The sequence below is a fragment of the Schistocerca serialis genome, chromosome 3, assembly GCF_023864345.2.
Source record: "Schistocerca serialis cubense isolate TAMUIC-IGC-003099 chromosome 3, iqSchSeri2.2, whole genome shotgun sequence".
Classification (NCBI taxonomy): Eukaryota; Metazoa; Arthropoda; class Insecta; order Orthoptera; family Acrididae; genus Schistocerca; species Schistocerca serialis.
In genome coordinates this window covers 957,776,145-957,799,268 of record NC_064640.1, presented here as the reverse complement: position 1 = coordinate 957,799,268, position 23,124 = coordinate 957,776,145, and the positions used below count along the sequence as shown (strand labels likewise).

General features: G+C 44.6%; 1 protein-coding gene across 1 annotated transcript in view; it reads left to right on the top strand.

The window, feature by feature from the left end:
- Positions 1–3,251: 3,251 nt before the first annotated feature.
- The window catches only part of LOC126469630 (Down syndrome cell adhesion molecule-like protein Dscam2), a 50,096-nt gene continuing 30,223 nt past the window's right edge, over positions 3,252–23,124 (top strand). Inside the window, exons 1-2 of the mRNA XM_050096756.1 lie at positions 3,252–3,356; positions 17,820–17,978. Coding sequence (XP_049952713.1) covers positions 3,263–3,356; positions 17,820–17,978 — 253 coding nt within the window. The 5' untranslated portion in view covers positions 3,252–3,262. The remainder of the gene's footprint in view (positions 3,357–17,819; positions 17,979–23,124) is intronic.

Below are 23,124 nucleotides of genomic sequence, written 5' to 3'. Positions count from 1 at the left end.
ATCCCGCGCGGCATCAAGAGTAGTGACTGGCGTATTGTGACGAGCCAGTTGCTAGGCCACCATTCACCAGACGTACCTGTACACACCATCCAAGCCCTGTTTGACTCAATGCCCAGGCGTATCAAGGCCGTTATTACGGCCAGAGGTGGTTGTTCTGGGCCGGCCAGAGTGGCCGAGCGGTTAACGGCGCTACAGTCTGGAACCGCACGACCGCTATGGTCGCAGGTTCGAATCCTGCCTCGGGCATGGATGTGTGTGATGTCCTTAGGTTAGTTAGGTTTAAGTAGTTCTAAGCTCTACGGGACTTATGACCACAGCAGTTGAGTCCCATAGTGCTCAGAGCCATTTGAACCATTTTTTTGTGGTTGTTCTGGGTACTGATTTCTCAGGATCTATGCACCCAAACTGCGTGAAAATGTAATCACATGTCAGTTCTAGTGTAATATAACTGTCCAATGAATACCCGTTTATCATCTGCATTTCTTCTTGGTGTAGCAATTTTAATGGCCAATCTACATCTACATCTACATCTATACTCCGCGAGCCACCTTACGGTGTGTGGCGGAGGGTACTTATTGTACCACTATCTGATCCCCCCTTCCCTGTTCCATTCACGAATTGTGCGTGGGAAGAACGACTGCTTGTAAGTCTCCGTATTTGCTCTAATTTCTCGGATCTTTTCATTGTGATCATTACGCGAGATATATGTGGGCGGTAGTAATATGTTGCCCATCTCTTCCCGGAATGTGCTCTCTCGTAATTTCGATAATAAACCTCTCCGTATTGCGTAACGCCTTTCTTGAAGTGTCCGCCACTGGAGCTTGTTCAGCATCTCCGTAACGCTCTCGCGCTGACTAAATGTCCCCATGACGAATCGCGCTGCTTTTCGCTGGATCATGTCTATCTCTTCTATTAATCCAACCTGGTAAGGGTCCCATACTGATGAGCAATACTCAAGAATCGGACGAACAAGCGTTTTGTAAGCTACTTCTTTCGACGATGAGTCACATTTTCTTAGAATTCTTCCTATGAATCTCAACCTGGCGCCTGCTTTTCCCACTATTTGTTTTATGTGATCATTCCACTTCAGATCGCTCCGGATAGTAACTCCTAAGTATTTTACGGTCGTTACCGCTTCCAATGATTTACCACCTATGGCATAATCGTACTGGAATGGATTTCTGCCCCTATGTATGCGCATTATATTACATTTATCTACGTTTAGGGAAAGCTGCCAGCTGTCGCACCATGCATTAATCCTCTGCAGGTCCTCCTGGAGTACGTACGAGTCTTCTGATGTTGCTACTTTCTTGTAGACAACCGTGTCATCTGCAAATAGCCTCACGGAGCTACCGATGTTGTCAACTAAGTCATTTATGTATATTGTAAACAAAAAAGGTCCTATCACGCTTCCCTGCGGTACTCCCGAAATTACCTCTACATCTGCAGATTTTGAACCGTTAAGAATGACATGTTGTGTTCTTTCTTCTAGGAAATCCTGAATCCAATCACAAACCTGGTCCGATATTCCGTAAGCTCGTATTTTTTTCACTAAACGTAAGTGCGGAACCGTATCAAATGCCTTCCTGAAGTCCAGGAATACGGCATCAATCTGCTCGCCAGTGTCTACGGCACTGTGAATTTCTTGGGCAAATAGGGCGAGCTGAGTTTCACATGATCTCTGTTTGCGGAATCCATGTTGGTTATGATGAAGGAGATTTGTATTATCTAAGAACGTCATAATACGAGAACACAAAACATGTTCCATTATTCTACAACAGATTGACGTAAGCGAAATAGGCCTATAATTATTCGCATCTGATTTATGACCCTTCTTGAAAATGGGAACGACCTGCGCTTTCTTCCAGTCGCTAGGTACTTTACGTTCTTCCAGCGATCTACGATGAATTGCTGATAGAAAGGGGGCAAGTTCTTTAGCATAATCACTGTAGAATCTTAAGGGTATCTCGTCTGGTCCGGATGCTTTTCCGCTACTAAGTGATAGCAGTTGTTTTTCAATTCCGATATCGTTAATTTCAATATTTTCCATTTTGGCGTCCGTGCGACGGCTGAAGTCAGGGACCGTGTTACGATTTTCCGCAGTGAAACAGTTTCGGAACACTGAATTCAGTATTTCTGCCTTTCTTCGGTCGTCCTCTGTTTCGGTGCCATCGTGGTCAACGAGTGACTGAATAGTGTATAACTGCATATTTACGATATTTACTGTCTTTAGAATATTGTTCAAATGGTTCAAATGGCTCTGAGCACTATGGGACTTAACTGCGGAGGTCATCAGTCCCCTAGAACTTAGAACTACTTAAACCTATCATCCCATGTAGGCTTTCACGGCCGGCGTCTTCATCAGTAAACACTTCCGGGCTAAGTTGCCGTGGTCGATCTGTAGAACTTCTTCTCCCTGACTTTTCGTTCTCAAATACGGACAACGTCGTCGACTCACCTCGGAAGATGTTCTCCGTAGTTGAGAACGAAACGTCAGGGAGAAGAAGTTCTACAGATCGACCACGGCAACTTAGCCCGGAAGTGTTTACTCATGGATACTTAAACCTAACTAACCTAAGGACATCACACACATCCATGCCCGAGGCAGGATTCGAACCTGCGACCGTAGCGGTCCCGCGGTTCTAGACTGCAGCGCCTAGAACCGATCGGCCACTTGGGCCAGCTTTAGAATATGTTTCAGCAGTATGACACAAACAAAAAGTTATATAATGAACACTTCAGAACAATTCCGTAATAAAGTTTGATAACTTTTTACCTGGGCCCCACCAACGAAAGTGAGCACCAGCCAGCACTGACTGATGACAGCTAAAGATCGCATTGCTCGTACTGAGAACTTCTGTGGCGTAACATACCGTCTGTCAAAGACGTTGTTTGAAAAATATGCAGTGCATAGATATGAAAATGAAAATATAGAGTTCGCATCACGTTCATCGAATACCAAAAATAAGCTACATGGTTCGTCCACGTCGAGACTTGGAAGATGTTTCTTCTGCTTTCCCTGTACACAGAAAAAATCGTCGATGACACATAACATTTCGGCTACCTAATATCGGCGTGTGGGCGTCGGACCTGAGTGCAGGTGAGCGTGGAGGAGGGCAGCGCGGCGGTGCGGGGCCGCTTGCGGCTGGCGGCGGCGGCGCCGGAGGACGCGGGCGTCTACGAGTGCGTGGCCAGCTCCGCCGGCGGCGTCGCGCGACACGCCGCGCCGCTGCACGTTCGGGGCCCGCCGCACGTGCGGCCCATGGCCAACCGGTGCGTCGTCGCCCGCACCGACGCCGCCTTCCACTGCCGCGTCACCGGCTACCCCGTCAGCGAGGTCCGCTGGCAGAAGGCAGGTCAGCTTACGAACACTCACACTTCTACACTCTCATTTTGGGTACTTAGTCCGACGGCCGACGACTGTTCGATTGATAACGTAAAGTCTGTAATGGGATTGTCGATACTTACTGACCGGTGACATGTCTGCGAACGAGACTTCGATCGCTGTGTAAAGTAAGTTGCATCGAATTCCCCGTCCACGTATAGAATTGTAAAATATTATTTTTTTTTTTTTTGTATTTCATCGGTGGCCTCATTCTCTTCTGTGGGATCCGCTGCTGGTCTCTGATGAAAAGAAATACCAGCTGAGTCAAAAAGAACCTTGCAACTTTGGAATAATATAGAAATTCATTGAGATATTGTATTGTATTGTATGTTAACCGGGGACCTAGAAACGACGGAGAGGCTTCGTCCCCGCCGCAGCCGCAGTGGTCCACAGCCCCTCGACGACTACCGCAGTGCACTTCACCCCTCCGCCGTCCCACACCGACCCTAGGGTTATTGTGCGGTTCGGCCCCCGGTGGACCCCCCAGGGAACGTCTCACACCAGACGAGTGTAACCCCTATGTTTGCGTAGTAGAGTAATGGTGGTGTACGCGTACGTGGAGAACTTGATTGCGCAGCACTCGCCGACATAGTGTAACTGAGGCGGAATAAGAGGAACCAACCCACATTCGCCGAGCCAGATGGAAAACCGCCTAAAAACCATCCACAGACTGGCCTGTTCACCAGACCTCGACACAAATCCGCCGGGCGGATTCGTGCCGGGGACCAGGCGCTCCTTCCCGCCCGAAAAACCGTGCGTTAGACTGCACGGCCAACCGGGTGGGCTCATTGAGATAACTTACAAAGCAGTAAAGAAAACAAAAGAAAAATTTGTAGTAGGAATTAAAATCCATGGAGAAGAAATAAAAATTTTCAGGTTTGCCGATGGCATTGTAATTCTGTCACACTTGGAACATATCTGAACGGCATTGATAGTGTCTTCAAAGGAGGACATAAAATGAACATCAAAAAAAGCAAAACGAAGATAATGAAATGTGATCTAATTAAATTAGGTGATGCTGAGGGAATTAGATTAGGAAATAAGACAATTAAAGTAGTAGACGAGGTTTGCTATTTAGGAAGCAAAATAACAGATGATGGTCGAAGTAGAGAGGATATAAAATATAGACTGGCGATATCATGAAAAGCGTTTCTGAAGGAGAGAAATTTATTAACGTCGAGTATAGGTTTAGATGTGTCCGCCCAGTCGGCCGTGTGCTCTAACGCACGGCTTTCCGGACGGGAAGGAACGCCTGGTCCCCGGCACGAATCCGCCCGGTGGATTTGTGTCGAGGTCCGGTGAACCGGCCAGTCTGTGGATGGTTTTTAGGCGGTTTTCCATCTGCCTCGGCGAATGCCGGCTGGTTCCCCTTATTCCGCCTCAGTTACAGTATGTCGGCGATTGCTGCGCAAACAAATTCTCCACATACGCGTACACCACCATTACTCTACCACGCAAACATTGGGGTTACACTCGTTTGGTGTGAGACGTTCCCTGGGGGGTCCACCGGGGGCCGAACCGCACAACAATCTTGTGTTCGGTGTGGGGCGGTGGAGGGGTAAAGTGGACTGCAGTAGTCGTCGTGGGGTTGTGGACCACTGCGGCTGCGGCGGGGACGGAGCCTATCCGTCGTTTCTAGGTCCCCAGTTAACATACAATACAATACAATAGGTTTAAGTGTCAGGAAGTCTTTTCTAAAAGTATTTGTATGGAGTGTAGCCATGTATGGATGTGAAACATGGACGATAAATAGTTTAGACAAGAAGAGATGCTTCTAATGGCTCTGCGCACTATGGGACTTAACAGCTATGGCCATCAGTCCCCTAGAACTTAGAACTACTTAAATCTAACTAACCTAAGGACATCACACACATCCATGCCCGAAGCAGGATTCGAACCTGCGACCGTAGCAGTCGTGCGGCTTCGGACTGCGCGCCTAGAACCGCGAGACCACCGCGGCCGGCAGACAAGAAGAGAATAGAAGCTTTCGAAATGTGGTGCTACAGAAGATTGTTGAAAATTAGATGGGTAGATCACGTAACTAATGAGGAAGTACTGAACAGAACTGCGAAGGAAAGGAATTTGTGGCACAATTTGACTAGAAGAAGGGATCGGTTGGTAGGACATATTCTGAGGCTTCACGGGATCGCCGAGATAGCATTGGAGGGCCGCATGGAGAGTTAAAATCCTAGAGGGAGACCAAGAGATGAATACGCTAAGCAGATTCAGAAGGATGTAGAGTGCAGTAGTTACTTGGAGATGAAGAAGCTTGCACGGGACAGGGTAGCATGTAGAGCTGCATCAATCCAGTCTCTGGACTGAAGACCACTACAACAACCACCCATTCCGCCACCAGATGGGTCAGCTTAGTTGTACAGTTCAAATGGTTACTTTCAGTGGAGCAGATCGTGCTCATTGTGTGTTTTGGTTTCTTGAAACGAACTTTGCAACAACTGTTCGACGTAAATTTCGCACCGAGTAAGGGAAAGAACCTCTAAGCGGGCCTACAATTTACACTTGGCCCAACAACTTTTTTTGAGACGGGTTGTTCACTGCGACGTGATAAATCAGCAGGTCGTCCGCGTGTTGATGGCCACCTCTCTCCCCAGACATGACACAACTAATTTCTTTCCCTGGGGTTCCATTAAAGACCATGTGTATGTTCCTCCGCCACCAAACACTTTAGTCGACATGGAAAGTCGAATCTAAGCTGTTGCTGCATAAGTTATGCCCGATTTGCTGCACCGAGTGTGGGAAGATATGGATTACCGGTAGTATGTTTGCTGCGTCACATGCAGTACTCACATTGAACTAAAATGATACTTGACACATTTATGTGAAACTTGAGGTTGTTTCGTACAAAATGACACGTCTACCGATTCTGAATGTTATTTCAATGAATTTCTAAATCATTCCAAAGTTATAAAGTCCTTTTTGACTCACCCTACATTATCTGGTGACAATATTGTGTTACTGAGGTAGCTTCCAATGATTATTCGATGAAATAAAGTTTCTGAAGATTTAATCAACTATATTCACTAACATTTTCAAATACTGACTGACTATCAAAAAGTTCCTTCGGCATTCAGAAGTATTACCGAAACACATTAGCTATATTTACAATAGCTTTTCCACCAAGACAGTCCATTTCACATGACATTCCCGCCAAGATTGTGCTCTACGAATGCTAACACTCATCTCACGAGACTTTCTACAAACTTTACGATATCTTAAAGTCACAAGCAATATCGACAATAGATGTGGCAAGAGCCATACTCATTTTCGTTTGGTTAGCTGTTTTGTAACATAACATTCAGTATGCCGTTTTAAGGCAATGGCGCATTGTTAATGTGCCACCAACACTTCCCCTTTATCATTAAATGTAACGCGTCAACGATATAAGCCTTCAAGATATGCTATGACAGCCGATACATTTGACAATGACTAAGACCTAACGTATGACTGTCTTAGTATACAGAGTTCAAGGATGTAGGTTCGATACTTAATATTTATTCATCTTAGCGTTCTTAACACATCTGAGACTCTCTTATGAAGATAATACAGGTATGTTCTGCAATATTAGACGTTATTCAACATTCCCGTGTGATTAGAGATCGACGGAAGAAATACATACTTGGCTGTTTATTTCCGAAGGCGATTTCCGAGTATGTGGTTAGGTAGGAATCTAAGAAGACAGCTTTAATTCCTGCGAGTGGAACTAGAATAAATAATTATTAGAAAAATGCACCAGAACAGCTTCGTGTGATAATTAATGTTTATGAACGACAGACTACTTCATCATTTATCGCCATTTTCAAATACGTATAGAATGATGCGACGTCCATATTACCTCGTTAGTGAACTGTTTTGTAACAGTCAATGTTTTGATTAGATTGTAAATGACGTAAATACAGGATGGGTGAGAAGTCGCGCCCCAATTTTAAATGTCCATAACTTTTCTATTATTGAATATTTGCACATGGAACAAGTTTTAGTCGGTTCTCAGGGCCGTGAGAATATGTGTACTACACTAAAATTTCACATATGCTCATGTGTTGTTCACCAAATGATGTAAATGTATAGGAATGTCATCAGTTGGTTTCTGCAGGAAAGTCACAGGTATATTTGCGAAGACAACTGTGATCCTCTACAACCCGTCCAGAGTACGTGGGTTTGTTTGGTACACGTCTTCTTTGGCCCAACCTCACCAGAAGAACTCACAAGGGGTGAGATAGGGACTCTCAGAGGCCATTCATGGGGTCTTCGCAGTCCCAACCAATGTCCTTGAAAATGTTCGTCTAGCCAGCCACGAACAACGCAGCCAAGCAGATGTCGTGCTCTGTCGTACTGAAAAAGAATATCCGCATCATTGTCCCACTGTGCTATCAGGGGCCACAAATACACTCCTGGAAATTGAAATAAGAACACCGTGAATTCATTGTCGCAGGAAGGGGAAACTTTATTGACACATTCCTGGGGTCAGATACATCACATGATCACACTGACAGAACCACAGGCACATAGACACAGGCAACAGAGCATGCACAATGTCGGCACTCGTACAGTGTATATCCACCTTTCGCAGCAATGCAGGCTGCTATTCTCCCATGGAGACGATCGTAGAGATGCTGGATGTAGTCCTGTGGAACGGCTTGCCATGCCATTTCCACCTGGCGCCTCAGTTGGACCAGCGTTCGTGCTGGACGTGCAGACCGCGTGAGACGACGCTTCATCCAGTCCCAAACATGCTCAATGGGGGACAGATCCGGAGATCTTGCTGGCCAGGGTAGTTGACTTACACCTTCTAGAGCACGTTGGGTGGCACGGGATACATGCGGACGTGCATTGTCCTGTTGGAACAGCAAGTTCCCTTGCCGGTCTAGGAATGGTAGAACGATGGATTCGATGACGGTTTGGATGTACCGTGCACTATTCAGTGTCCCCTCGACGATCACCAGTGGTGTACGGCCAGTGTAGGAGATCGCTCCCCACACTATGATGCCGGGTGTTGGCCCTGTGTGCCTCGGTCGTATGCAGTCCTGATTGTGGCGCTCACCTGCACGGCGCCAAACACGCATACGACCATCATTGGCACCAAGGCAGAAGCGACTCTCATCGCTGAAGACGACACGTCTCCATTCGTCCCTCCATTCACGCCTGTCGCGACACCACTGGAGGCGGGCTGCACGATGTTGGGGCGTGAGCGGAAGACGGCCTAACGGTGTGCGGGACCGTAGCCCAGCTTCATGGAGACGATTGCGAATGGTCCTCGCCGATACCCCAGGAGCAACAGTGTCCCTAATTTGCTGGGAAGTGGCGGTGCGGTCCCCTACGGCACTGCGTAGGATCCTACGGTCTTGGCGTGCATCCGTGCGTCGCTGCGGTCCGGTCCCAGGTCGACGGGCACGTGCACCTTCCGCCGACCACTGGCGACAACATCGATGTACTGTGGAGACCTCACGCCCCACGTGTTGAGCAATTCGGCGGTACGTCCACCCGGCCTCCCGCATGCCCACTATATGCCCTCGCTCAAAGTCCGTCAACTGCACATACGGTTCACGTCCACGCTGTCGCGGCATGCTACCAGTGTTAAAGACTGCGATGGAGCTCCGTATGCCACGGCAAACTGGCTGACACTGACGGCGGCGGTGCACAAATGCTGCGCAGCTAGCGCCATTCGACGGCCAACACCGCGGTTCCTGGTGTGTCCGCTGTGCCGTGCGTGTGATCATTGCTTGTACAGCCCTCTCGCAGTGTCCGGAGCAAGTATGGTGGGTCTGACACACCGGTGTCAATGTGTTCTTTTTTCCATTTCCAGGAGTGTATTTATTCAGCATATGGTAACACTGCTAGCTGTTCACGATGTCTCGCAGTATGAATGGACCAGTGAGATAATCCGCGGTCATATTGCACCAGAATGTTAATTTTGGTCAACTTTGTGATTTTTTTCAGATGACATTCCTGGATTTGTTTCTGCCAAATAATGGCAGTTGTGTCGACTGACGACTCTCCCAACGTGAAACACAGCTTCACCTCTTCAGATAATGTTCTTGAGCAAATCCAGCCAATCATTACGTCGTGGCAGCATAATTTCCCCATATTCCATCCACCTGTCACAATTCTCCAACGATAACACCTGAATAAAATGGGGTTTCCAGATCAGGTCCTTCTTTAACAGAACACACACCGTGTGCCTGTCGTTTCCACTCCAACGAGCTGCCTAGTGCAGGCAGGACGTGCTTTTCCAGGACTGCACGTGAAGACGTTCCTCACTACAGCTACACTATGTGATCAAAAGTATCCGGACACCCCCAAAAACATACGTTTTTCATATTAGGTGCATTGTGCTGCCACCTTCTGCCAGTTACTCCATATCAGCGACCTCAGTTGTCAGACATCGTGAGAGAGCAGAATAGAGCGCTCCGCGGAACTCACAGACTTTGAACGTGGTCAGGTGCTCGGGTGTCACTTGTGTGATATGTCTGTATACGAGATTTCCACACACTTAAACATGCCTAGGTCCACTGTTTCCGGTGTGATGGTGAAGTAGGAACCTAAAGGTGCAAGCTTGCTACTCTCTTTTAGAATCTGGACTTTAATAAAAATGGCAAGGTACTGTTAATCAGAACTCAGGGAGAAGTTGTGATCTAAATGACAATAGATTTATTCATCCTTAACATCACAAGACAACAAAAATAACTAAAGAAACGTCACATAAACATTTTTTATTTGACAATTGCTTTCACAAACATGGGGTTTATGTTGGACAAAGTGATCAGCTGGAGATCGACACACGACACTAAACAGAACACTAATTGCTTTACCTGACTTCATACATGTGAATCCGGGTTATGGCACAAGAACTACACCACCATCAAGTAGCCGCGCAGGATTAGCCGAGCGGTCTTAGGCACTGCAGTCATGGACAGTGAGGCTGGTCCCGGCGGAGGTTCGAGTCCTCTCTCGGGCATGGGTGTGTGTGTTTGTCCTTAGGATAATTTAAGTTAAGTAGTGTGTAAGCTTAGGGACTGATGACCTTAGCAGTTAAGTCCCATAAGATTTCACACACATTTTTGAGCCATCAATTATCTGTACTCTACTACTCCAATAATAGAAAAAAATATCGTTCGAAAGAACAGGGTGCTCAGAAACATAAATTGGAGCCCTACGCCGTAGCAGTATATACTTTACCCTCCTGCTGGTCAGGGCGGCACATCATAATGCGTTTGGTGACCAAAGTCATGGACAGCTGCAGTCTGTTATTAATGGCATGTGCCCGAAAAATACAAGTGCGCGATTTCGCTTTCGGTTAATTCGGAATACAGGTACTTCCCTATGAGCCTCTGACGCCCTGGTGGATTCCAATGAACAGGTGGACCCATTTGCTGGTCTGCGAAACCAATCTGACTCCGTGCCATGACTATGCGTGACGGAATATGTCAAATGTTTAGACGGCCGACTCAAGACAAATAAGTACACCCACACATCACTTGTGTACGTGATGCTAAAAGCAGTACCTCTGACGGTTCAGAAGGTGACTGGCACAGGCTCTAAGTGGTTCACTAAACACAAGTCTCACCGTTTAGGTAGAGACCTGCAGTTCTTTACTAGCGAAGCGCCAGTACAAGAGTGATCTCTTTCTGTCTGCTTTCCTCCTCAACTCGGTAGCAAAAGCCCACTTACATCTTAGACTTCTCCCACTTTAGCACAAGCCAATCACGAGCTGGAGTGCAACATTCAAAGCTCAGAAAGCGCCCCTTGCTCTGCATACACTGATTTGACCAATCAGAGGCTTTAACGTTGATTGGGAGAAAAGGAAAAAAGATTCAGCTTGACGGCCTCTTTCACACGCGTTTACGGTGTGTCTTTTATTAACAACATAACTGTACTGGTAGATAGGACAGCTTGGCTGTGGAAGTGGAAGGGTAGCCCACAACATAGACAACAGTATTCACAATTACAAGCACCCAAGCTTTAATGATCTTCCAGCAATAAAGGCTCTTAACAAATCTCAATTAAGCAAGGACATAAACTTGGTTACAAACATATGTTAACCCTCAACCAATGAATAACACCAATAAAGAATTACCAGTCAATAAAACGTAGATAAAGGACTGCTTTACAAGAATGCTTAAATAAAATAAAATCATGAAAGCAAAGTTACAAATTTTATGTTAAGCTTCAACAGGTGAATAACCCCAATAAAGAATTCTCATTTAAATAAAACATAGATAGGAAAGTGCCTTACCAAAATGCTTGAATTGTGTAAAATCATGAAAAGCTCAGTTACAACTTTTCTCACACACTACTTAGGAATTTACTGCAAATAAACAAATTTGATCTGTTTAATCAGAAGGTAACTGCCAAGTCCAAGCGACCGAAGCCACTCAGAGCGGACGACCGCCCCAACGCTGGTCATCAACCGACGTCGTCACGGCCCAGTGGCCACCGTGCTAAAACAGACTAACGTTTCGGTAAGCGACCGGCAACAACACAGGAGTAACAGTGACAAAGTCGGCGTACGCCTTACGAAACACGGCACACCCTGAAGCGGGAGCAGGCACAGCTGACTAGCGGCCATACAACAGCGAACAAACAAATTTCACGCCGCCCGTACTAACACGGGAAATGATAGCGAGCGACAAGACGCCACGCGCAAAGCAGCAACCGTACCCACCCCTCGACCACAGAATGTGCCCTGTCTCCTTGTCTATGGTAATACAATTTATAGCACACAAGAAACGATTTAATAATGGCATTAGTTCAACGCAAGGTCAGTTAACAGTTAGGTCTAGTAAAGATTTACCCACGGATTTACTTTCAAACCAACTTCCGGACCACAGGCGGGAATTAGTAAACTTGGCATAAGTTTTCACCAGACCGATAAACAAGAAATCAAATTAAACAGTAGCCAAAATACAGTCACGATACGCAAGCCCTTCAAGACCTTGCTATCTTACAGTTATCATTAACGGCGAAACGTACACAAATGAATGACAAGAAATTCACCATTGAAAGCAAAAAAACACCACAACAAAGGTTAAATTAATTAATTTAGCAGACGACCCAGTCACTGAAAGCGCAGTTTCACAAAATTAGGGCTAACCTCACTCGTCAGCAATACATTTGTGTGCATGATAGCTACGTTACCCAAACAGGACTCCAAAACCCAAAACAGGTCACATGTTAGCTGTCTTGTTCTCGGATACTAGGCACCACCGGGCTAAGACAATCCTGACGAAAAAAATCTCTGAAATTACAGCTGCCTGCAGCAAAACAAATGAGTCAGGGTACATGAACGTAAAGCACAAGCCACTGTTCCAGCCGGAGCGTAACCTTTTCAATGCACATACGGACAGAACAACACACGTGGGCATAAAGGGAGCAGCAGATGCGTACCAAGCAAACTATACTGCGCCAAAATACGACCCACGTCACATCCACAAACCGGAGCACTGCTCCCGGAGCTGGCGTCTGCTCGCTGGACTACCGCAACTCTCCGCCCCCCGGAAAGCTGACTGCCGCCTTGCTCAACTCTTCTCTTGTCGCCTCAGAGTGCGGCCGCAATGTCCGTTCTCCCCTGCTGTCCGCCCCAGACTCCCTTTACTCGCACTCACTCCCCCGTTAGGACCCGCTCCGACAGGAGGCGCTCGCGATCGCACATAGTGCCAACCTCAACCAGAGGAGTCATCGATAGCGTCTTGCGCCCGAGAGCCGCGCCACGGCTCAATGACCATGATGGAACCACATCCCTCCATAAAAGGCTTGTTATCTCCCTGTTGCGTCCATTTCGACGTTTCCAACGAACGGCCATAAAGTCGCTGAAAGCATCGTGCTTTCACAAATATGTTTTGTAACAGAGTTTGGACGTCTGGGCGCCAGTGACCTTCGCAGAACGCTCACAGTTGTCTCGTCGGCTTCCTGCCTAACAAGGGTCCATCCTCTGATTTACTGCCGGTCTGTAATGCACTGGCCATTGCAGTGGACGCGGATGCCGACCGACCAGCGCGAACCAACGTGTCTGCACAATGAGACCATGGAACTCGGCCATCCGGAAATGTTTCCACCCAGGTCTCGCAGAAAAAACGCGCTTCCCTCAGCCCACAGTCGCCGTGCGCTTTTGCAACAGTCATTTAAATCGGCGCCGTATTCCTTTGAACGCAAGTAAAGCTTACCATTATTCCTTCCCTACAGCACTCAAGCAAGACCACTGACTACTGCCCACCATTTCATCATAATGTATGAAGTCAAATCGTAATAAAGATCATCTTCCCTAAGAGCATGAAGCGGCGTAACACCGAATCAGAAGTGAAAGTGCCCTGCAGTCTCTCATAGGGACGTGTACAGTACAAAATCATACAGGCCAACCTCGTCTGTTGACTGACAGAGACCGCTCACAGTTGGAGAGGGTTGTAATGTGTAATAATCAGACATCTATCCAGACCACTACACAGGAATTCCAAACTACATCAAGATCCACTGCATGTACTATAACAGTTAGGCGGGAGGTGAAAAAACTTGGATTTCATGGTCGAGCGGCTGCCCATAAGCCACACATCATGCTGGTAAATGCCAAACGACACCTTGCTTGGTGTAAGGAGCGTAAACATTGGACGATTGAACAGTGGAAAAACGTTGTTTGCAGTGACGAATCACGGTACACAATGAGGCGATCTGATGGAAGGGAAAGGCGAATGCCCGGTGAACGTCATCTGCCAGCGTGTGTAATGCCAACAGTAAAATTCGGAGGTGATGGTGTTATGATGTGGTCGTGTTTTGCATGGAGGGGCTTGCACCCGTTGTTGTTTTGCATGGCTCTATCACAGCATAGACTGTGACGTTTTAAGGAACTTCTTGCTTTGCAATGTTCAAGAGCAATTCGGGGATGGCGATTGCATCTTTCAACATGATCAAGCACCTCTTCATGGAACTGCAGGAAGACAATCGAATTGATATCAATGCGGCGAGTTTTCACCATGGAGGGTACGCAGCGCAGCAGAATCGAAAGGGCTCAAAGTAGCACACGTGCAGCACCAAGTGAATTAAAAACGGTTCTAATGGCTCTGAGCACTATGGGACTTAAGATCTGAGGTCATCAGTCCCCTAGACTTAGAACTACTTAAACCTAACTAACCTAAGAACATCAGACACATCCATCCCCGAGGCAGGATTTGAACTTGCGACCGTAGCAGCAGCGTGGTTCCGGACTGAAGCGCCTAGAACCGCTCAGCCACAATGGCCGGCAAGTGAATCCACCACGCGTGTGCTAGCGAGGCCTTAAATACCAGAGCTCAGTGCGTTTGCGCCAGTATCACCTGAAGACGGCCAGAAGACTCTGCGCCGAAATACTGTGGCAGGAAGTTACAGACATCCGGCAGTTCTCCCGAAATTTTGTGGAACAATATGTACGCCGAGAAAGTTTTAAATCTCACAGATATGATATTTTCATCCAAAAACTCTTGGCGAAAACCTGAAGTCTTTAAATTATTCATTACAGCACTGAATGTACTTCAGCTGACATGCATTCTATTTCAGTCAAATCTAGAACTATATTACTAGGTTCAATCGTATCAGGTAGCATTGTACGTATACAAATAAATGAAGGCAATTGGCTTTCATGAAGTATCAAGGAAATTTTGCTTTGAGATTCAGCTATATTTTTGATGACTCTTTCTTTCATTTCAGCAGCAATGGGTTGATACATGCAAACCTGGAACGAAGAATACGACTCATGTCCACGCCTTTTGATTCCTGAACATCAATTTCCGACTCAAAATCACCTACTTTTGGTTCCTTTTGCCAACTTTGTAGGCGTTTCTAAAAACTCTAGTTGTTACTGGCTCGTCATCCTTCAGTGCTTTAACTCTCACATATTCCAATGATTTTTCACTTTGTGGAGGTAACACTACAGGCTGATAGATAGTCTTTTTTCCTTTTCACATTATTTGCTTTTACTTCTTTCCTGCTGTATCTTCATCACACATTGAAAAGGTTGTTTCAAAATGAGTTTTGCTAAGTTAATTCCTGGTACAATTATGTTTCTGTTTATGTAATGTAGTTGTTAACGTGATTACTATTATTGTCAAATATTCTGTTGTGTACTTTCTAGTTTGTTATCATGTTGTTTGAATTCATTTTCTATGGACAGAAGAATGTAAAATTCACCCCGTTTACGTGGGGTTCCCAAAATCGGATTTCGTAAACCGATTTCCCAAATCGCTTCTGGGTGGTCATCTAAACACTCAAAATCGATTCTGGAAATCCGCTTCTGGTTGCCTGTTTTCCAGTTCCGCAATCGATTTTCGCTCCCCTGTAAATGCAACCAGTTTTGAAACGTGCTTGAGTTCTCAGGTTGCATCTTATTTTCAGAATATTCGGTTAATATGGATTTATTGTGTAGTGAAGCACAAACAGAAATATTAGACTGAGCATAAAGCTGTCTATCTGTAATATTTAAGAGAAGAGAAATAACGATTCTGTTGACAGAATCAGAAACTGGATTAGCTGTTTTCCACATTACGTATTAGAATGGGCTAGCGAATGCTCTTCAGACCTTGTAACGACAGTGAAAAACGGTTTCTGAAATTCGATTTTCGTCTTTCGAAAGATGTGTCGCATGTAAACGTACTGACACGGATTTTGTATAAAACTGAAAATCGAACGTGTTATGTGAAGCGAGGTGTATGAGCGATGTAGAATCATTTCGATAGATTTGGAGAGAAGGCATCAACAAAGAGTCAGGAGTGGGAAGAAAGAGAGTGGAGGCGATTGTCGTGTCAGTATATACTTATAGTGTTCGTGGCCGGTGAAGAGTATAAGTGACTGAACATTGCTAGATTTATCATCTCGGTGTGTAATTTTTGTAATGTTATAGTTTTTGGGTAATAACTTACCTGTGTGAATGTACTGCCAAACTGAGAAAAGTAGTTTGCTGGTTCCAGTTAACTCAAAATTTCCGGGCGCGGTAAATTTACGGGTGACGGATTGGAGGATTGGCAGCACAAATAATTGAACACGGTACGTTCTAGCTCAGTCGAGGTTCGAGACATGTAGTTTCGGATGATACACTACATTTTGAGATACGCACTGATCCGTTATCGCTACAGCTTGCTCTAAATAATATATTCGCGGGAGACTAATAAGCTGAACTTCGTTTCTCATTAAAGATTTCGTTTCGAAGAGATGTCATCTGGTCCGCTGTACTTTCTCCAATGCGTGATACAGAAATTATTGGATGCTGCGGCATATTCATTCCCTGTCGAATTCTTACTGGCCCCAGCATCCCAACATTCTTACAATTCTTGCACCCCAGTTTCATGATTTTTTGTATCTATCAACCACTCATTTTTCGTACAGAGATCTTCTTTCTGTTCCGTTGTCCAACGGTCACTATTTACAGAAGCAGGCCTGCACGCGAATGGTACATTTATATCACATATGATTTCATTTCCATTTTATTCTTTACTTTCATTACCTCTGCCATTTTCAACGTCACCCTCAAACATTCACCCTCAAAACCGAGCGAGGTGGCGCAGTGGTTAGACACTGGACTCGCATTCGGGAGGACGACGGTTCAATCCCGTCTCCGGCCATCCTGATTTAGGTTTTCCGTGATTTCCCTAAATCGCTTCAGGCAAATGCCGGGATGGTTCCTTTGAAAGGGCACGGCCGATTTCCTTCCCCATCCTTCCCTCACCCGAGCTTGCGCTCCGTCTCTAATGACCTCGTTGTCGACGGGACGTTAAACACTAATCTTCTCCTCCTCCTCACGCTCAAACAACTTGATCGTTTTATTCGCTGCATATAAAATTACTGCGTAGTCTTACTAGGATTCGTTTCGCCTCTCAAACTCTAATAGAATTCTGCACTTCGCCTTAACTTCTTACATACCAAATACGCAAGTGAACAAGCGACATCACTGCATAATAAAAAAACAGAGCCTTCTCGAACTGATTTCAGAATCTGGCCGTATAAGACTATTATTTATTTCCGGGCTCCTAACATTTCACGTGTGGAACGATTTCAAAAATATTGTACAGATCGATACTCTACCCACGAACCGAAAAGGCTGTGAGACTAGCTGCTATGACGCCTTAATGTATAACCAATGTACCATTTACAAACGCCCTAGATGTAGATGAAATCCAATATCATTACTAGCTTTGGCTGATAATGTCACTGATGGATGATTCTTGTACCACTTGTAATATAAGTGAAATGCATCTTTTTCCTCTTTGAGAATTAAAAAAGTTAAAGTGAATGGATCGCTGAGGAGACCCCCAGAAACGCAGCTCTATCTTTAGTGGATATAAAATGGCTATGTTCGACGTGAACCATTCCCATGATTTCCAGTTTCTTTCCAAAGTTGAGAATAAAATAGGATTGTGATATAAATACGAATATGATGCATGCTTAAAAGTTTCCTTCATTGCAGGGAAGCTGCTTCCAGAACATCATCGACATCAGGTGTTTCCAAACGGAACGCTGATTGTGAAAGACATACAAAAATTTGTAGATGAAGGCGGTTACGTGTGTATAGCAACAAATCCCGACGGACACACCGCCAGGAGCAAGCTTAACGTCCAAGTTCTGGGTAAGAAACAAAACGCTGCTGTTTGCTTTCATTTCCTGGTTGCCAGTGATAGAATCCATTTTATTTTTATCTTTTTTGTTGTAAATAGAACCTTTTTTTCCTGAACAGCAGCTATATAGCTACTGGACTAGCAGATTTCTGTCTGGCATAGTTCATATCAATTCAGGCAGGCTAGGAAAAAGTTTTACCTTCATAGTCACAGATGTTATTGAATTTAGCATATGTTAAGGAACACGTTTTTTCTCTCCAAAAAAAATTCTGCTCGGAGATACAGCCGTTCAAAGATGACACTGCACATACCATTCTGAAGATGCAAATTTTGGAAAAAATTTTAAATGCTGTATCTCTAGAACAGTTATGATTACAAAGAAATCCTCCATTTGGACTTATCTGTCAAAGTTCTTTTACTGTAGTGTTCTGAACATTTTTTATAATTTATGGAATCTTTCTTTCCAAAAATGCCAATCCAAAAAAATTTGATTTTTTTCCTGTTGGTTAGTACCATATAGTTCTAAATTTCCTGTAAACGAGAGATTCTACCTTTAGGTTGAACAGATTTTATAAACAACTGAAATTTTTGCTGTACGTAAAACATGTTTTATTACCAAATTATCACATAACAGGTTCATAAAAATCAAAACCTAGCCTTATTTAACATAGTATTAGTTTTGAAAAATGAGTAAGAGACTCATTTTTCAAGCATTTTAAATGGTTCTAAAATGTAGGTGAAAGGTCCAAAGACTTAAAGGTTTCAATTTATACAACTTCTGTGCACTTTGTTTTGTACTTAAATTAGCCAGTCAATGAAATAAAAATATGTTCCACTGCTTCAGCATTTTTGTTCGATTTAGAGTAATGCCTTCCTGTTGAACCAATAGGAACTGGAGCATTTACAGTCTTCAAAACATTGTGAAAAGGAAGTGAGCACTGATGGCATTGTAGCTGTCCTTCAGCTGGAAATGTATATCTAGCAGCTGGGCCATGTGGTAGCATAACGTTCACTACAATTTCGTGTAACTCACAACTGGTGTCTATAATCTCTGCAGTCCACCAGTCACAGTCATACACACACGCCACAAACATCTCTCTTCTCAGGTTGTAAATCTGAATATTTTCCTGCTGTTTCTGAGGTGTTGACCAGACGAACGAAATTTCTTCTTTCTAGCTCTTTAAAGTGTATGCAATATGAGTTCGCCAATCACTTTCAATCCAAAAATGTGTCTTCTGAATTCCTTTCACAGGAGTAGTTTGTTTCGACCATTCTACTTTTTTCTCCTCACGAAATTCTTCGATTTCAAAAATGGTTCAAATGGCTCTGAGCATTATGGGACTTAACTGGTGAGGTCATCAGTCCCCAAGAACTTAGAACTACTTAAAACTAACTAACCTAAGGAAATCACACACATCCATGCCCGAGGCAGGATTCGAACCTGCGACGTAGCGGTCGCGCGGTTCCAGACTGTAGCGCCTAGAACCGCTCGGCCACATCGGCCGGCTCTTCGATTTCCTCTTTGGACAAAACAATAAGGACTGCGGATGTGTAAGATTTCACGACACATGTAAAATCCTAAGCATTATGAATCTCAGCTGTATTTGGTCTGAAAATATTATGTTTTGTAGCATGGTGCTTAAGCCGGCCTCCTGCACCATCACAAAACCCTTCCTGTGACCAGTTGCACTGTATGCCCAGTCAGTTGGCACAAGTGACTTATTCAATTCAAACAGCTGGTAACGACTTTTAAAATGACTAGGAGCACCATCAGAAATTATGATGGTCTTCTCTGCCCCTGTTTGCAATTGAAGAGTTTTGCGTATTGCTAGCAAAGCATGTGCTGAGTCATGTCCTGTGTCATCACTTATAACTGTAAAACTTGTGCTCTTGTTTTGAAAATATTTCACTACTGTAAAAACTGAAACCTGATCATTACTCCAATGATACCCTTGTACTTCTTATGGGAGAATTACAGACCTGTTCTCAGCAAAATCACAGTGAAACACCAAACATAATTCTTCAGCCTGTACACACCCTTTAACTTCTACAGTGTGTTATTGTTGCAATTTCTTCGGATGCTGGTGTGTCACTGCTTTCACTGGCCATTTACCAAGTTCATCAATGAAACTGTCAAAGGCAACAGTTTTCTTAATTAGTTTATTTTCCTCCCTTGTTGCATATGTAATTTCTGCAGTAAAATCACAGTGAAGCACCAAACATAATTCTTCAGCCTGTACACACCCTTTCACTTCTACAGTGTGTTATTGTTGCAATTTCTTCGGATGCTAGTGTGTTACTGCTTTCACTGGCCATTCACCAAGTTCATCAAATACACTGTCAAAGGCAACAGTTTTCTTAATTAGTTTATTTTCCTCCCATGTTGCATATGTAATTTCTGCAGAGTTATATGCTATGTCTTTCAGGCCAAGTGTCTGTAAAGACAGTCCTCCCTTTCCAGGGCAGTCACCACATTCTTGAAACAAACAAGTCTCTCGCTTTACGTCACAGCCTACTAATGACTTCACACGCCCAACCAAGGTGTCACATGCCACGTGCTTCAGTAAGTTCTTCGAAGTTACCACACAAAGTTCAAAATTCGCGCAGTACGTACATAAACAGACATCTTTAGGTGGGTGTGGAACTACCCTCTTAGGTCGTAGTACATAAAATTTTGATCTTCCAATATGTGAAGTTGTATAGTTGCTCTTATAAACTGCTAAAGTTTCTCTAATCTGCGAGTCATGTACTCTTCACTTTCTCAACATTTTGACCTTCAACTGTGACAGTTATAATGTCTTTTTTGTTGACATTCTTCTGAGAACAATCCCATTTATCTCCTAGATAAAATGACTGCACTATTTGAACTTAAGCTGCTCCTACAGGATGACCATAATAGAGATCTCGTCTTCCAAAGACTCCTTTTACAGATCTCACATTTCTTGATTTGTCTACCATGTACTTTGATACTGATAGAACGTTGTTCAAAACTGTTTTCTTTGAAAATACCTGTGGAACAGTAGTTAAAACTTGCACCTTTTTACAGTAGGATGCACAATATTCAACTCGATGGTCTCAGATTTCTTAGAAGCCTCTTCAGTAAACAAATTAGCACTGAACAACTACAATACAGAAACCTGTAATGAACAACCACGGAAAAGAATCTGACAAGAAACTACAACAAAGTGTAAGAAATATCTGCAACAATGAAAGTGAAAAGAAATAACTGCAACAAAGAAAGTGATAAAAAATAACTGCAACAAAGGCAATAGAAATAAACATTGTAACAAAGAGATCAGTAAGAAACAAATTCAGTGAAAACATACATTACCCTTGAAAGTTAAAAGAATTAAAACCGGTCCAACTTAAAAGTGGAAGCTCACCTTTACAGAGAATATAGTACTACATGGTACTAAGCAACAGAAAAAAAATTAACTTTTCTGGATTGGCATTTTTGAAAAAAAAATTTTTCTGTAAATTTTAAAAAGAGTTCAAAGGCGACAGTAAAAGAACTTTGACAGATATGTCCAAATGGAGGATACCTTTGTAATCATAAAGCAATTATCTTTCAAACAAAAACAACTGACAAAATATCTAGAACTGTTACAAAGATACAGAAGTTTTAAAAAATTTCCGAAATTCGGATCTTCAAAACGGTGTTCGCAGTGTCATCTTTGGAGGCCTGATCCCGGAGCAGGAATTTTTTTGACAAAACAAGAAAATACGTGTTTCTTACCTACTCCTGAATTTTAACGTATGCTAAATCAATAACATCAGAGACTTTGAATACGTGAAACATTCTCGGTATTCTTGCTGCATCAGTTGTGGATATAATCTCGAGCTTTCGACGATTACCTCCATCGTCATCGTCAGGAGCTGACTGTCTTCACTGCTGTTTTTTTTTCCTTATTGATTTTAAATTCCCCCCGAAGTGGGCGGGCTGGCAGCAGCTTACTACGCTGCTCCACAGCCTACAGACTTTTTTTAAATAAAGAAATAAGAAAGAAACAAGGAAAAACAGGCGATAAAATGGTGATTTAAAGTGTAAAATGGCGTAAAATTGCGGAAAGTTAAAACAGAAAGCAAAAGGGGTTGGCAATGTAGATAAAATACACAGGAATCAGACAAGTAACATAGTAGACACACAATTAAAAAACATGGCAACAGTCTGGTTTCTGTTCGCAAGAGATAAAAGGCACACCCAGCGACAGTATGATGGCCGTTCGCAACCAGTCCCAAAAAACACAACACGGAACACTCGCTGTAAAACACGCACTGTAGAACACTCACTGTAGAACACTGCACGAAAGTGGCAGCACAAAGACGACACTCCCGAGCCAAAGGCAGATGGGGGGGGGGGGGACCAGCAGGAGGGGGAAAAACATGGCGGGAGGAGAGGAACAAACGAAAAGGGGGGGAACCAAGAAGGGAGAGGACTAATAAAGGGGGGAGAAGGGCAGATGCGAGAGGGAATGAGAGGAGGCAGAGGGGGGAAATGGAAAAGGACGTGGGGGAGAGAAGGGGGCAAAGAGAGGGGAGGTGGGGAAGAAAGAGGATGGAACAGGTGGGAGAGGGGGCCCGGGAAAAGGACAGAGGAAAGGAGGGGGAGTGAGGATCAGAGTTGATAGGAGGGGTAAATGGAGGGAGAGAGGGCATCATCCGGGAGGGGGAGTTGATGGAAGCCACATTGGGAAAGGAGATGTAGGGTGTAGAGATGGAAGGTAGGGGGGACACAACAGTGAAGACGTGGCAGGGGGCGGGTATCGGAGAGGAGAGGAGCAACCAGGGGGTGAGGGGGTTCAAGACGGCGGGAGGTGTAGAGGATGCGGATATGTTCGAGGAATAGGAGCAGATGGGGGAAAGGAATGAGATCATAGAGGATCCGCATGGGGGACGGGAGGCGTATACGGAAGGCGAGGCAGAGTGCATGACACTCAAGGATCTGAAGGGACTTATAGAATTTGGGGGGGGGGGCAGATATCCAAGCAGGACTGGCATAACAGAGGATGGGACAGATTAAGGATTTGTAGGTGTGGAGGATGGTAGAGGGATGCAACCCCCATGTCCGGCCGGAGAGGAGTTTGAGGAGTCGGAGGCAGTTGTGGGCTTTGGATTGGATGGAGCGGAGATGAGGGATCCAGGTGAGGTGACGGTCAA